General features: G+C 41.5%; 1 protein-coding gene across 1 annotated transcript in view; it reads left to right on the top strand.

Moving 5' to 3' along the window:
- Nucleotides 1–16,083, top strand: part of LOC126457020 (glutathione S-transferase-like) — a 350,438-nt gene that overhangs the window by 325,146 nt on the left and 9,209 nt on the right. Inside the window, exon 5 of the mRNA XM_050092991.1 lies at nucleotides 3,880–4,022. Within this exon, the coding sequence (XP_049948948.1) occupies nucleotides 3,880–4,022 (143 nt within the window). The remainder of the gene's footprint in view (nucleotides 1–3,879; nucleotides 4,023–16,083) is intronic.

Raw genomic sequence — 16,083 nt, 5'->3', positions numbered from 1 at the left:
GCTGAGCATGGAAAGAACAACTGGAGTAGGGCTGGCTGATGTGCCTGGCAAACAGCACACTTCTGAACCCCGTGTGCAACTTTGTCATCCATGCAAGGCTAGCAGATGTAGCATCTTGCCAGTTGCTTCACCCTAGAAAGTGTCCTATGGGATTGATGCAGGAGTTGGAGCACCCATTGTTGCAGGAAGGGTCATGGCTACCTTGTGCTATTTATCATATTTCATAAGGAGCTCCACACCTTGCTGAACCTAAAGTTGATGCTGCCACTGGGAAAAAGGAAACCTCATTAAACAAATGTCAGTTGGCTGTGTAACTGAAAACAAATTGTTTCCTGGTGATCCATTTCAGGATCCAGACATGCTGGAAGGTGAGACAGAATGTTGAGTGGAAGTGCTATAGTGAATGGAGTATTGGAAATTTGACAAATAGAGAGTCTATCAGCGCTGACAATGTGCCATACACTCTGGGAATTTGCCTTAGTTTCAGTAAGAGACAAGAGTGGTTTATGGTTGGTAGAATGATGAAATTTGTGACCATATAAAAAATGCAAAATTTATTGACACCAAAGATAATTAATGCTTCTATTTCAGTCTAAGAATAAGTTCTTGAGGTGAAGTAAGCATATTAGCATAAACGTTAGCCTCTCTGAACCATCTTCTAACTTATGACTGAGAACATCCCGGATGCCATATGGGGAGGCACCTGTTGCCAATACCAGTGTCAGATGGGACTGGTAACTCACAAGACAGGGTGCTGATTGAAGGACTGATTTTAACTCCTGAAGAACCAGAAGATACTCTTCTGGTAGCTGGAAGTACTTATTATGGAGATGATTTAGCAGGTGAGCTATGGAGGCTGCCTGGGGAATAAATTGTGGATAGTAAATCACTTTTCCTGAAAATACTTGAAGGTCTTTAATGGATTTAGGCACAGGCATATTCTAAGTAGCCTCTACATTTTCTTTTATGGGTCAAAGGTCCTCTTTGCTGAGGTAATAGCCTAAATACGGGACCACTGGTTGAGCAAAAGCACATTTGAGAAAGTTACATTTTAGGCTTTTCTGCTCAAGGGCTGCAGTTGTAGTTGGCACAAATGTTGTTCTGTCATATGACCAGTGAGCAGGACATAACTGAGATAATTCACAGAGTAAGGAATCTCTGCAATAGTCTGTTTAATAAATGTGTGGAGTATAGTGGGAGCACTGGCCACGGCAAAAGGCAACCTTTTATATTGATAGAGTCTGAACAGTGTGCTCAAGACTAAGATCTAAAATCTTCCAACCGAAAATATGCCTCCACTCATCAATTTTAGGAAAGAGTTTTCATCCCAAAAATCTTATCTGTATAAGACAAAGATTAAGCATCAGGTCCACATGAGCATATTAATGGTTTGCATAAAGTCTCCACTCAATTGAGGAGAGCTTCCAGGCTTCCTAACCAGCACTAATGGCAAAACCCACTGATTGTAAGAAATGGAGGACAAAACTTATTATTGTTCTAGTCCATGTAGCTTAATCTAACCTTTTCCTTAATGGGCAATGAAATCGGGCAAGCTCTGAAAAATTTCAAATCTGTTATTATATTTAAAACAACATGGCCTGAAAGTCAACTGCTTCTTCCAAACAACAATATAAAAGTGCCATAAATTGTATACAAGGCAATCAGTGGCAGCGCTGGGTACTGATGAGCAAATGGAGTGCTCTTCATGATGTGACAAAGGTGCAAAGGCAAAATACATGTGGAAGGCAAAAATATTCTGGACTGGTTAATGCCCAAAACTGATGTGCCAGTATTGACAAAGAAATTCACCGAAATGTATTACACTGTTGCGTGTAACAAACTTTTATGCAGTGCCAACACATGATGACTGCCTGAAATGAATTGGCTAACAGAGTACTTCTGCAACTGCAATGTATATATATATTTAAAAACAAAGATGATGTGACTTACCAAATGAAAGTGCTGGCAGGTCGACAGACACACAAACAAACACAAACATACACACAAAATTCTAGCTTTCGCAACCAACGGCTGCCTCGTCAGAAAAGAGGGAAGGAGAGGGAAAGACGAAAGGATTTGGGTTTTAAGGGAGAGGGTAAGGAGTCATTCCAATCCCGGGAGCGGAAAGACTTACCTTAGGGGGAAAAAAGGATGGGTATACACTCGCGCACACACACACACACACATATCCAGCCACACCTATACAGACACAAGCAGACATTTACAGAGGCAAGTGAAGTCAGATAATAGCAACTGAGAAAGAGACTGCTGTTGGACCTTATATTTCCCACTATGGAAGTACATGTGACCAACCTGCAATATCAGCAGTATTCCTGCTGCAAATGCCTCACCTGAAGTGGGTGGTGTTACACATATCAATACGTCCATCTGCATATCCAGTGGGATTACTGACCTCCCATTTTGTTCTGTCTCCCTTTACCCAGGATCCTAGCTGATTGTCTCAGATTAACGTAATTCCCTATAATCTCCTCCTCTCCTTTGTCCACTAAGTGAGGTAACACAAGCATAAGACACTAGATTTGCATTTGGTAGGACAGCAGCTCAATCACCTGTCTGACCATCCATTTTCTGTATTTTCCCTCCATCACTTAAAACAAATGCCGAGATGGTCATTTCAAAAGGATACAGCCAGTTTCCTTCCCTACTCTAAGGTTGTGCTCCAGTTCTAATTATCTCATTGTTAGTGAGACATTAAATCCTAATCTTCTGTCCTTTCTTTTTAAATTGCACTTGGTAAAAAGACATCTGCTCCAGTGACTAATGCTTGCATAATACTTTACTTATGGAGTTTTATTCTACAATTTAGTAAGTGGATATTTTTTTCTATTGGCAGCTCAGTACACACAAGGGGTACCCAAGAAAAAAGAAAAGAAAAAAACAGAATAACACTGCCATGGGTACAGTTTCTGTAGTATGCATTTCTACGGTAGGCGTGTGTAGCACAAATCATTGCCAGTTCAGTGCTGCCTATGTTGTTGACCTGGCTTGTTATATTTATTTGCAGTGATTGTTTTCACTAGTGATGTTTTGTTCTTGTGTCACTTTTTGTGATGGCAAGTTTAAGTGAACAATGTGCAGCTGTTTTCTACTTTGTAAAATTGCTGCTGAAACCATTCTAATGTTGAAAACAGCTTCCCAAGATGACACTATGGGGGGAAAAAACATCAACTGCATGAGTGGTTTGCTTGATTTAAAAATGGCGACTTGTCGACTGATGACAAATCTTATTCTGTGTGTCCATAAATTGCCTGAATCAATGGAAATATTGAAAAAATTCAAGAGCTTGTGCTCACAGACTGTCAACAGATTATTGATCAACTGTCAGATACCTGTGGGTTTTCTTGGAGCTTGGTTCAGTGAATTTTAACAGAAGATTTGTGGCAGACATGAGACGGGTTATTCCACCATGACAACACACCTGCACACACAGCCATCTCTGGTAGACAGTTTTTGGCTAAAAATGGCTTGGTTCTGCTGCCCCATGCTCTTACTCACCTGAGCTGGTTCTGTGTGGCTTTTGCTTATGTCTATGCATGAAAAGTGACACTGATTTGACAGCATTGAAGAAGTCAAGAAAAAAACGAGGGAGGAGCTGTCAGCCATTTCTAAAGATGACTGCAAAAACGTCTTGAACAATGGAAGCACTGGTGTGACAAATGTATTAGTGGTAATGGAGAGTATTTTGAAGGGAATAAAGTTGTTTTGTAAACAATTTGAAAATATATAGCTTTTAAAAAATAATTCCAGTTTCTTTTTTGGGGGGGTATCCCCTCATAAGTACAATTAACAGTATTGTTTTCATTTATATTTCTTTGCCTTCGAAAGTCAGTTATAATGCTTATTTCTTTTGTTATCCAGCACTTTTCCAGTACAGAATGGAGCCTGATCCTCTGCGGAAAGATGAAAGGAAGCAGACACTCCTCAAGGAAACAATACCATTTTTTCTTGATAAATTTGAAAAAGTACTAGAGGAGAATGGTGGATTTTCAGTGGGAGGAGCTGTAAGTGAATATTGAAACATGCGACTCTTTCCATGGAAAATTTGAAAGTACTACTCCATTGTGTATGATTATTTACATATTTAGTACACCCTTTTTTTTCTTCTGATGTCTTGAAATTGATGCAATGCACTTGTGATTCAAGTGTAATAATGTTTCACTCAAAAACCTTGATTATGGCGACAGAGTCATCTGTAGTGTAGCACAATTTCAGGCTAGGTGATAATTTGTGAACTGATGAAGCCCACCTAAATGAATATAAAATACAGGTCATAATAACATATTGATCTACAAACACTCCAAATCTTCATTCATCATTGGCAACATTTACTCTGTACTTAAAACACACCTGTATGACAGTATGTGAATGCTGCTTAGCAACTGGTTGACCCATTTCTAATTTCAGAAAGAATCCATTCTTGGTGTCATTCACTTCATATATATTAGACTTTTCAGCAACCTTGAGTTCCCATTGTTTATTATACTTCTTTTATAGAAGTAACAAAAATTGCTAGGTGAATTAAGAAACATTTATTTATTGAAGAACAAAGAATTCTCACAAAAGTATTTTATAGCATATTATGTACATGTAGTGTAAATCAACCATCAAAAATACAGTGAGGCCCTAATGTAGCTATTATCTGCACTTGTATGTAGAGATAACATATGGCCAGTACATTCTGTAAATATTTGAGAAATTGTTTTATCTTCTTACATCATACCATGTCACCTTAGATTCTGGATGGGTGAAATACTTAAGGCAGTAATGATCCTGCTATATCTCTTCTTAGTATTTCCATATTGCTAATTTTCTCCGTTCAAACATTCCTTTATTTTACCAACCTGCTTCATAATGAATGTTATTTTACTCATTTGCCATCATACATTAAATTTATGTTATGAAAGTCACTTTAATTTGGTGTTTTGATGTCTATGCATAGATTAGCCTTTGATTGACTATTAAAAAAGAGAAAAAAAACATATAAAAACATACAGTCTGTACCTACATGTACCTCTACACAGTCACCATCCAAATTCCATTTGCCATACTGTGACACCATCCTGTTTATCCTTTCATCAAAGAATGTTACCATCTGTTGCTTCAGCCAGTTGTTGAAGGCTTCCTTGAATTCATTGTCCATCATGAATAACCAGCCAGCCTTCATCTTGGAGAAGTGGTGAAAGTTGCTTGGTGCCAAGTCTGGACTGTAAAGAGGAAGTTGAAAAATCTCCCAGCCAAAAAAACATGAGTTTTTCTTTGTTTTGATTTGCAGTATGAGGTTGCACATTGTCATGAATGAGAATTATTCCTTCAGCTACTATCTTGCGCCATATGTTTTGGAATGACTTTCGAAGTTTTGTGAGAGTGATGTTACAGTATTTTCATGCATTACTGTCATGAAATCTGTTGTCAAAATTCCTTTGTGATCCCAAAAAATATCTGACCATCATGTGTGGCTTGACAATGTCAGCTTGCATTTTATGAGCACATTGGAAGCATGAACGTGCAACCACTGTCTGGACTGTTCCTTAGTTTCAGAGTTCATGTATTGTACCCATGCCTCATTCCCAGAGAAACTCTCCTTTCCCTATTAAATATTACCTTCTTTACATTTAGAAGTAAACATGCAAAGTAATTCATTACTGCATTTGAATGTTGCACAGATTTCATTAGTTCATACCACCCTTCTAGCAAGCACAATTCTAGTATGGAATATATTGTGGGTATAGTAAGTTCGCATTGGTCTTCTGGGATGGGATCACTCTGACAGAGTTTATAGGTGGAGGAGTCAGATAATAGGCGGAGGCCTTCTGCCAAGCAGTCACTGGGATTCTTAACAACAGTGGTGGAACCTTTGTCTGCATGTAGGGTGATTAGGTCAGGATTTACTTTGAAGTTGTGTGTGGCTGATCTTTCACATACTGAAAGGTTGGTGTTCTGAGGAAGGGACCTGGGGAAGGATGATGAAGCTAAGTTGGAGGTAAGTCATGCCAGGCAGGAAGGTGACCAGTGGGTGGTTAGGTGGGACGGGTGGTGGATCACATTTGGCTGGTGGTATGAACTGGAAGAGGCAGGGTTTAATGTTGGAATTAGGGTGGTTTTGGTTCGAGGGATTTGTGGCAAAGAAGTGTTTTCATTGCAGGGATCAGAAGAAGAAGTGTAGGTCTTTGACAAATCCAGCATGGTTAAATTTGGGTGTAGGGCTAAAGGTGAGGCCTTTAGGTAGGACAGAAACTTCTTTGGAGCTGAGGGTTTTGGTGTAAAGGTTAACAATAGTATTGCGGGAATGTTTTGGCTCTGGATTTGGTGCAGCATGGTGATATCCACTACAGGACAGCTGGGAAATCTGGGAAAAACTCAGGAATTTTTTCATCTTGGAGAAAACCAGGAAAAACCTAGAAATTTTTTAGAATTTTGGGAATTTTTCTGTATCCCATTACTGCAAAATAATACAGCAGCAACAAAATATAAACAAGAGAAGAAAAAAATAAATAAAACTTAAGTTGAAAACGAAATGAATCATTTACAGTAACAAAACATAGTGCACACACAAGTGTCTGCCAACAGCAAAATGTGTCAAAGGCCTTAGGACAAAGACTATGCAATACTTCATAACAACCAACTGCTTGTGTCGACCATGACATCACAACTCTTTACATTAGATTCGTTTGAGCAGTTGCTAGGAGACTCTTGCGCAACCACAGTTGAGTCACGTATGAATAGTACTCCCATTCTGGCTATTAGCTACCGGTATGTCAGCAGTTGCAACAAGCAGACGGATGCCACATGGAAAAATTTTTTGGTGGACCCAAGCTGCCAGATTTGTGCATAAGCACAGCACTCTGAACTGCAAAGAAGACGAGGCAGTCTCCATGTGACCAGTGTTTACATTCAGTTATTTTGCTGTTTCCTCTTTGCTTACAGTTCTCAAATGAAATGAAAACAAAATGGATTTCTGTGGACAGGAGTTATCAAGTGAATTGAAATACATTCACATAATTACAGGAAGCTCAATATATTATTAATTGCATTGTTCTGATTTTATTTTATTTCCACATTTTTGGGAATCAAGCATTAATTGCCTTACGGAACAATAAAGTTATTTTTGTTGGTTTTACAAAGAAATTTGGATGTTATTAATCTTTTCCACAGAGGCAGTCAATTTATTTGAAACAAAGTGTTTTATTCCACACTGTAGGCTAGTTTCAACTGTTCATTTTCATCTTCTGGTGCATATGGCAACATGCCATCATGGAGAACCAAACATGAGATAATACAGTACTGGTATTCCAAGAAAATTTGCAGCCTGATAACCACACAAAAAGAGACTAATATTATATGTGAAAGCTTAGCTTCTCTTGTAGCTTATTAATCTTCAAGACCAATATTATAACTGAAACCTTAGTTTTTCTTGTAGCTACACTTTGTGTATTAATTTATACCGTTAACTTTTTCCTATTTGTGTATTTGCGCTGCTTAGCAGTGATGTTGCTATTGGCTGAATACATCACATGGCCCATGCTATGAATATCTTCTGTCACTGTCTGTAGAGATCGCATGACATGAGCTATGATTGGCTTACAAAAGTGCATCACAGTCTTGATTTTAATGCTTCAGAAACTAACATGCTGTGTATGATGGAATTCGAATTTATACTCTCACAAAACAAAAATATGCAGTGTACATGTTTCTGCACATCAAAGATCTATCTGAAATGCTCTTTTTCATCCTGAGTTTTGTTTTCTAAAGTACTTTGAAGTCTTATGCTGGTGTATAAAACCTTACCTATTCAAAGGACTGAAAAGTTTTACAGTTCTGAGGGAAAGTATGCTGTCACTTAAAACAAAACAAAAAAATATTTTTTACTGAGAAATCTGGGAATTTTTTTTCTTTGTCTGCATATACATCCTGTGGAGAGTTGGTTAGGAGTTTTGGGGGATGTGGCAAATTGAAAATGTCAGCTAGACAGCTGCTGTGAAGGGTGGACGAGGAGGAACAATTTGGGTACAATAGGAGTTGAGTATTAGTGCACCGAGGTGACAGTAGGATGTCAGCAAGTTGGATAACTCATGGAGGTGAAACAGTAGGATGTCCGCAAGTTGGATAACTGATGGAGGTGGTGTGTGGAATGCTCCTCCAGGTGCTGGAGAACAAAGGATTCAGTTTCAGAGATGTGACATGTGGATGGGGTTGCAGAGTAGTAGTATATTGTGGAGGGAGCAGAGGCGGTTCTGGGATGCCTGTGCTATGGAGATGTGTTTTTGTAGTACCAAGTTTGTGAGGGCCAGGGATTGACAGAATCTGAAAATGTGTAGGTCATTGTGAAAGGAGGGGTGGGATCCTGAGAAATGAATTTTTACAGTTAGGCTGTTTGGGGGGATTCCACGGTTTAGGCAGAATTTGAGAAACAGGATGTGGAACTGGGTTTTAGCTAGGGAAAGGGATACTTTTCTGAACTGGTGCAGAAAAATGGGGCAAGGATCCACTGTGGCAGAAATCATGTAAAGGACTGGGAATGATGCAGAAATGGGCAAAATAAGTGTTGATGGTTGTGAGAGGCACTGTATAAGTGAAAAGATGCACAAAAGATACGTAAAAATACGTAAAGACATGCATAGATACGCAAAAATACGATCATATACCCCCAAAGGCCTCACACTTAAAGTTCCCATCTCTGGCTAAAAATTTAAAAACTAGATATATTTTTTCCACGTGGAACGTTTCCCTCTATTGTATTCATATCAAAAATACGATCAGATAGATAAAAATACGCACAATTACACAAAAATATGCAAAATACACTAAACCATGCAAAAATATGCACAAATACGTTAAAATGGACAGAAGCATGGGTGGAAAGGAATGGTGATGTGTGTGTGTGTGTGTGTGTGTGTGTGTGTGTGTGTATTTATTTTGCGATAAGCAAAGAAAGAGGGAAGGGGCATGGGTTAGGTTGAGGATCAAAAGTTCATGTGTGGAAAGAAAATGCTAAAGTACATCAGGATGAGGGATGAGATGGTATCAGTAGGAAAAAATATAATTATAACTGTCAGAGGGGCATTAGAAGCTGCATCACCAATCCGGGCGGTCACGAACTCTGTGTTGTGTGCAGATGATCATTGATACAGTGTGGCTTGGAAGTAGATGCAGCTTGGTGGGCAGGAAAGAAGAGAAAGAATGGACACTGAGAAAAGTAATTCTATAGAGAAGAGTAACAAAGGAAACATCACTGTGTTGTAGGATGGAAGGAAGCCATTTGGCAAAAACCAAAAAATGGAAATTTGAGGTAGGAATATCAACAATGTAGTAACAGACAGATTGCTACTTACCATGAAGAAGACACGTCAGGTTGCAGGCAGGTACAATTAAAAGACACTTACATAAGGCTTTCGACCACAGCCATCATCAGTAAAAGAGGAAGACATACCATTCACACATACAAGCAAGCACACATCTACGCACACACAACTGCCAACTACAGCATCTTGGGCCAGAATGCAACTATCACATGGGATGCAAGCAGCAATCTGGAGGACGTGGAGAAGGGGAAGGGATGGTAGTGTATGGGTGGGAAGAGAGAGAAATGCTGTTTGGTGGAGTGTGCAGGGACTAGTCTGCCAACAGGCACAGCATCAGAAGATTCTGGGGCCGGGAGATAGGGAAGAAAGGAGCAAAAAAGGAAAGATTGGCTGATGCATTGGCAGAGGGCTGCAAATAAACAGGGTGGGAGTTGAGAGTCGAAAAGAGATGATAGGACAGAGGGGGTGGAAACTGTTGGGTGAAGTGTGTGAGGACACTATGTTGCCATCAGTTGAGGCCGGAATAATTATGGGAAAGTGTTGTAAGAAACTCCCATCTGCATGGCTCCAAAAAGCTTGTGATGAAGGAAAGGATCCAGAGAGCTCATATACTGCAGCAGCCATTGAAATAAAGTGTGTTATGTTCTGCTGCTTGTTGTGCCACAGGGTGGTCTACTTTGCTCTTGGCCACAGTTTGGCGATGGCCGTTAATCCTGGTGGACAGCTGTACCAATATAAAGAGCTGTGTAATGATTGCAGCAGAGCTGGCAAATGACGTGGCTGCTTTCACAGTTTGCTTGGCCCCTGATGGGATAGGATAAACCTGTGACAGGACTGGAGTGGTGGGTGGGTGGATTGGGCAGGTTTTGCACCTGCATCTTCCACAAGGATATGATCCTTGTGGCAAGGGGGTTGGGACTGGGAGTGACATACAATGGAATATGATGTTATGGAGTTTAAGTTGGCAATGGAACACCAATTTAGGAGGGGTGGGAAGTATTTCAGGTAGGATGTCCCTCATTTTAGGGCACAATGATAGGTAATCAAAGCCCTGGTGAAGAATGTGATTCAGTTTTTCCAGTCTGGGTTGGTACTGTGTGATGAAGGTGACACTCCTTTGGGGCTGGTTCTTGGTGTTGCTAGGAGGATTGGGGGTTTGAGGGGAAAGGGCTTGGGAGGTCTGTTTGCAGACTAGGTCTGGGGGATAGTGCCTGTCTGTGAAGGTCTTGGTGAGACCCTCAGCATACTGAGCAAGGGACTTTTTGTCAGTGTGAAAGGGATGACAGCTGTCAAAATGCAAGTGCTGTTGGTGGTTGTTGGGTTTAATGTGGGTAGAGTTGTGGATGGAGCCATCAGAAAAGGGGTGGTCAACATCTAGTATGGTGGTACCCTGGGTTGAGGAGGACCATGTGAAGCGGATGGGAGAGGTGTTAAGGTTTCAAAGGAATGAAGATAGGGTGTCTTGGCCCTGAGTCCAGATCATGAAGATATCATTAATGAACCTGAACCAGACTAGGGGTTTGGTGTTTTGGGATGCTAGGAAGGTCTCCTCTGGCCCATAAAAAAGTTGGCATATGAGGGTGCCATGTGGATGCCCATGGCTGTTCCATGAATGTGTTTATACACCTTCCCTTCAAATGAGAAGTAGATGTGGTTTAGGATAAAGTTAACAAGGTGTATGAGGGATGAGGTAGTGGGTTTGGAGTCTGTAGGATGTTGGGAAAGGTAGTGATAGCAGTAAGACCAGGGACATGGGGGATGTTCATGTATTGGGAGGTGGCATCAACAATGACAAGTTGGGATCCAAGAGGTAAAGGGGTAGGGATGGTGAGAAGTTGGTGAAGGAAATGGTTGGTGTCTTTGACGTGAGAGGCTATATTAAAGGCAGTTAGTTGGAGGTGTTGGCTAATGAAGGCTGAAATTCTAGATAGGACCTAAGACTGTAAGCAGGGATTTGCAGTATGTGTTGGACTTCTAGGATGGGGTCATTCTGGCAGAGTTTATAGGTGGGGGAGTCAGATAATTGGTGGAGGCCTACTGTCAATTAACAGCAGTCATAGAACCTTTGTCTGCAGGTAGGATGGTTAGGTCAGGATTTGATTTGAGGTTGTATATGGCTGTTCTTTCTTATACTGAAAGTTTGGTGTTCTGAGGAAGGGACCTGGGGAAGGATGGTGAAGCTAAGCTGAAGGTAAGGAATTCCTGGAAGGTGACCAGTGGGTGGTTAGGTGGGAGGGGTGGTGCATCATACTTGGATGAACTGGAAGAGGCTGGGTTCAATGTTGAAATTAGGGTGGTTTTCGTTGAAAATATTGGTGGCAAAGAAGTGCTTGCATGGCAGGGATCAGGAAAAGGAGAGTAGGTCTTTGACAAGTTAAATTTGGGCATTGAGCTAAAGGTGAGGTCTTCCTACTCCAGTCCTGTTACAGGTTTACCCTACCACATCAGGGGCTGGGTGGGCCACATGTGAAAGCAGCAAAGTCATTTACCAGCTCTGCTGCAATTATTGCAGAGCTTTTTATATTGGCATGAGGACCAACCAACTGTCCACCAGGACGAATACCACCCTGTGGCACAACATGCAGCTCAACATAACACACCTGATATCAGTGGCTGCTTCACTACCCAAGCTATCTGGATCCTTCCCTCCACCACCAGCTTTTCTTAACTGCGCAGATGGGAGTTATCCTTAAAACACATTCTCTGCTCCCGCAGTTATCCCAGCCACAACCGACAGCAATATACTGTCCCCACACCCTGCACCCAACAGTATCCACCCCCTCTGTCCTATCATCTCCACATTCTCATCTCCTACCCTGTTTATTTGCCGCCCTCTGCCAATACATCCACCTGTCTTTCATCGCTCCTCTCTTTTTGCTTCTTTTTTTCCCACCTGCCTGCCCCAAAATCTGACTTTGCACCTGTTGGCAGTCTAGTCCCTGCACGCACCATCTCTCTCTCTCTCTCTCTCTCTCTCTCTCTCTCTCTCTCTCTCTCCCGACACAGACACTACTATTCCTTCCCCTTTCCCAACTCCTCCAGGTGCTTGCACCCCTGCATAATAAATAATGTAAAGTTAGTGCTTTTGGCATACATTTATCCTGAAAACATTTTGTTTTCCTAAAGATTAGTTAAAAATGTTGGTACCCACAGTGCTCACAACTTATGGTAACTGAACCTCTATGTGACAGTATTAACGAGGGCTTCCTTTGAAATCTGAGGCACACTTTCAGTGAGTTCAGAACTTGTGAAACAGTATCTTGCATGCACATTTTTGATAATATGTTGTGCAAATTCATCAATCAAATCTGAGTCTCTTCCTTGTTCATTTTCATCCCACACACCCAAGAATTTTCTGCACCACTCCCTCTTAGCTTCATCACTCTTAATCCCACCTCATTGCAGGAAGAAATGACAGATGTACCTCACAACTGTTGGAAGATGCAATAACCCCATCTGTTTTAATCACTTCCTGCTTACACACTGATGAATGAAACAGACAGCTGACTGATACAATACTTTGATACTGATACTTTGTAGTCTCCTTTTCCAACCTTGCAAGGGTCATAAAATTACAAGTATATGTTTATTTTTAATAGCCGATCAGAGGTCAGTCTATGTATGTACACTGAAGAGCCAAAGAAACTCATACACCTGCAAAATAACGTGTAGGGTCACCTGAGCATGCAGTAGTGCCACCACACGATGTAGCAGGGACTCGATGAATGTCTGAAGCAGTGATGATGATGATGCTGGCTTGTGGGGCACTCAACATCATGTTCATCAGCACCCGTTCCAGTTCCAAATCTCTCCATTTCCAATCTCAGCACTTCCTGAATGATGATGATATAATGAGGACAACACAAACACCCAGTCCCTGGTGGAGAAAATCCCCAACCCAGCTGGGAATAGAACCCAGGACCCCATGATCCAGAGGCAGAAACGCTAGCCACTAGACCATGAGCTGTGGATGTATGAAGTAGTGCTGGAGGGAACTGACACCATAAATCCTGCAGGGCTGTCCATAAATCCGTAAAGAGTATGAGGGGCTGAAGAACTCTTCTGAGCAGCACATTGCAAGGCCTCTTAGATATGCTCAATAAGGTTTGTGTCTGGGGAGTTTGGTGGCAGCGGAAGAGTTTCAACTCTGAAGAGTGTTCCTGCAGCCTTTCTGTAGCAATTCTGGACATGTGGGGTGTTGCATTGTCCTGCTGGAATTGCCCAAATCTGTCGGAATGCCCAATGGGCATGAACAGATGTACACATTCAGACAGGATGCTTACATACGTGTCACCAGTCAGAGACATATCTAGACATATCAGGGGTCCCATATCACTCCAACTGCACACGCCTCACACCATTACAGAGCCTCCACCAGCTTGAACAGCACCCTGCTGACATGCAGGTTCCATAGGTTCATGAGGTTGTCTCCATACCTGTACACTGCCATCTGTTTGATACAATTTGAAATGAGACTCATCTGACCAGGTAACATGTTTCTAACCAACAACAGTCCAGTGTCAGTATTGACGGGTCCAGGCGAGGCGTAAAGCTTTGTGTCATGCCACCATCGAGGGTACACGAGTAGGTCTTTGGCTCCAAAAGCCCATATCAATACATTTCGTTGAATAGTTCATACTCTGACACTTGTTGATGGCCCAGAGCATTGAAATCTGCAGCAATTTGTGGAACGATTACACTTCTGTCACGCTGAACGATTCTCTTCAGTCGTCGTTGGTCCTGTTCTTGCAGGATCTTTGTCCAGCCACTGCAGTGTCCAGAGATTTGATGTTTTACTGGATTCCTGATATTCATGGTACACTCATGAAATGGTCGTATGAGAAAATACCCGCTTCAGCACTACCTCGGAGATACTGTGTCCCATCACTCATGCGGTGAGTACAACACCACCTTCAAATTCACTTAAATCTTTATAACCTGCCACTGTAGCAGCAGTAACCGATGTAACAACTGCGCAAGACAGTTGTCTTATGTAGGTGTTGACAAGCCATAGTGCTGTGTTCTGCCTATTTACATACCTCTGTACTTGAATATGCTTGTCTATACTAGTTTCTTTGGCACTTCAGTGTATATGTCTTGTTCTGTCAGTGTTTTTTATATGTTCATCTTTCCAGAATATAAAATAATTAGTGATTCAAGAAGGTGCAAAGGATGAGAATAACCTACTCAGAGTTCCATTTCCATTCAGGAATGTGAGAAAATAAGAAGAAAAACTGAGAGAACAAGAGGAAAAAACAAGAATCTGAAAATATTCAGTTAGTTGGAAGCAGGAGTAGTATTGTCACAAATGAGCACATGAGGAAGCTGATGGGCAAATGAAAGAAAGAAATTTTTTCAGTTGGAAATAAAGTATAACATATATGTGGTTCATGGCGTGGGTTCCTGTAGCCATGTCCAAGTTCATGAACCATGGGCAACGTATGAGTGGCCAAGTAAGTGGTCCCGACAGTCGGGATACCAGTTACTTTGGAATAAGGCAGGGCATCTCGGACATATTCTGAGTCATGGTCACCTTTGTGCTCATACGGCAAAGACTACCAAATCCACCGGTTAGTCCCTCAACCGTTAGGGGTAATACCCAATGGGACTCACGGCAAGTAAGGCTAGCAACCTGCTTCCCTGGTACTTTAAATATGATGCTGGCAACAATCAGAGCAAAATGCCTCGGACCTTTGGAGGTGGCGGAGTCCCACCTCTAACTGACAAACCAGGGACTCCTAAGATACGACTTGGCAAACAAATGGTAATGAGATGGGTAGCTATTAATATCAATGGGGGCTACTCTGGGAAGAAGGTAGAGCTGGCAGAGTCTGCAAGTAAGATGGAGCTGGACGTTTTAGCTGTTAGTGACATTCGGGTAAGGGGTGAGAAAGAAGAGGAAGTGGGAGAATACAAGGTCTACCTGTCAGGAGTCAAATCAGGGATAGCACAATGGGGTGTAGGGCTTTACATCAGTAAAGAAATGGAACCCAGCGTAGTTGCAATAAGGTATGTAAACGAATGACTGATGTGGATAGATTTGACAGTGTCTAGCAAGAAAATTAGGATTGTGTCAGTATATTCGCATTGTGAAGGGACAGATCAAGATAAGATGGATAGTTTTTGTGAGGCACTCAGTGATGTAGTTGTTAGAGTAAAGGACAAGGACAGTGTTCTGCTCATGGGTGATTTTAACACCAGGATTGGAAATCGAACAGAAGGGTATGAAAAGGTTATGGGTAAATTTGGAGAGGATATGGAGGCCAACAGGGACAGGAAACAACTCTTGGATTTCTGTGCCAGTATGGGCTTAGTAATCACAAACTCCTTTTTTAAACATAAGAACATTCACCAGTATACTTGGGAAGGCAGGGGAACCAGATCTGTCATTGACTATATAATAACAGATCAGGAATTCAGGAAGGCTGTGAGGGACACACGTGTATTCAGGGGATTCTTTGATGACACTGATCATTATTTAATCTGCGGTGAAATTGGGATTATGAGGCCGAAAGTGCAGGAGGTCAGGTCCATATGTAGGAAGATAAGAGTGGAGAAACTTCAGGATAAGGAAATCAGGCACAAGTACATAACAGCAATCTCAGAAAGGTACCAGTTAGTTTAATGTAGTCAATTACAGCCATTGGAAAAGGAATGGACAAGGTACAGGGAAACAGTACTAGAAGTGGCTGAAGAATGTCTTGGAACAGTAGTGTGTAAAAGTAGGAAGAAGCAAACAGCTTGGTGGAATGACACAGTCAAG

The sequence above is a fragment of the Schistocerca serialis genome, chromosome 2 (assembly GCF_023864345.2).
Source record: "Schistocerca serialis cubense isolate TAMUIC-IGC-003099 chromosome 2, iqSchSeri2.2, whole genome shotgun sequence".
NCBI lineage: Eukaryota > Metazoa > Arthropoda > Insecta > Orthoptera > Acrididae > Schistocerca > Schistocerca serialis.
The sequence above is the reverse complement of the archived record's forward strand: the minus strand, read 5'-3'. Positions and strand labels throughout refer to the sequence as shown.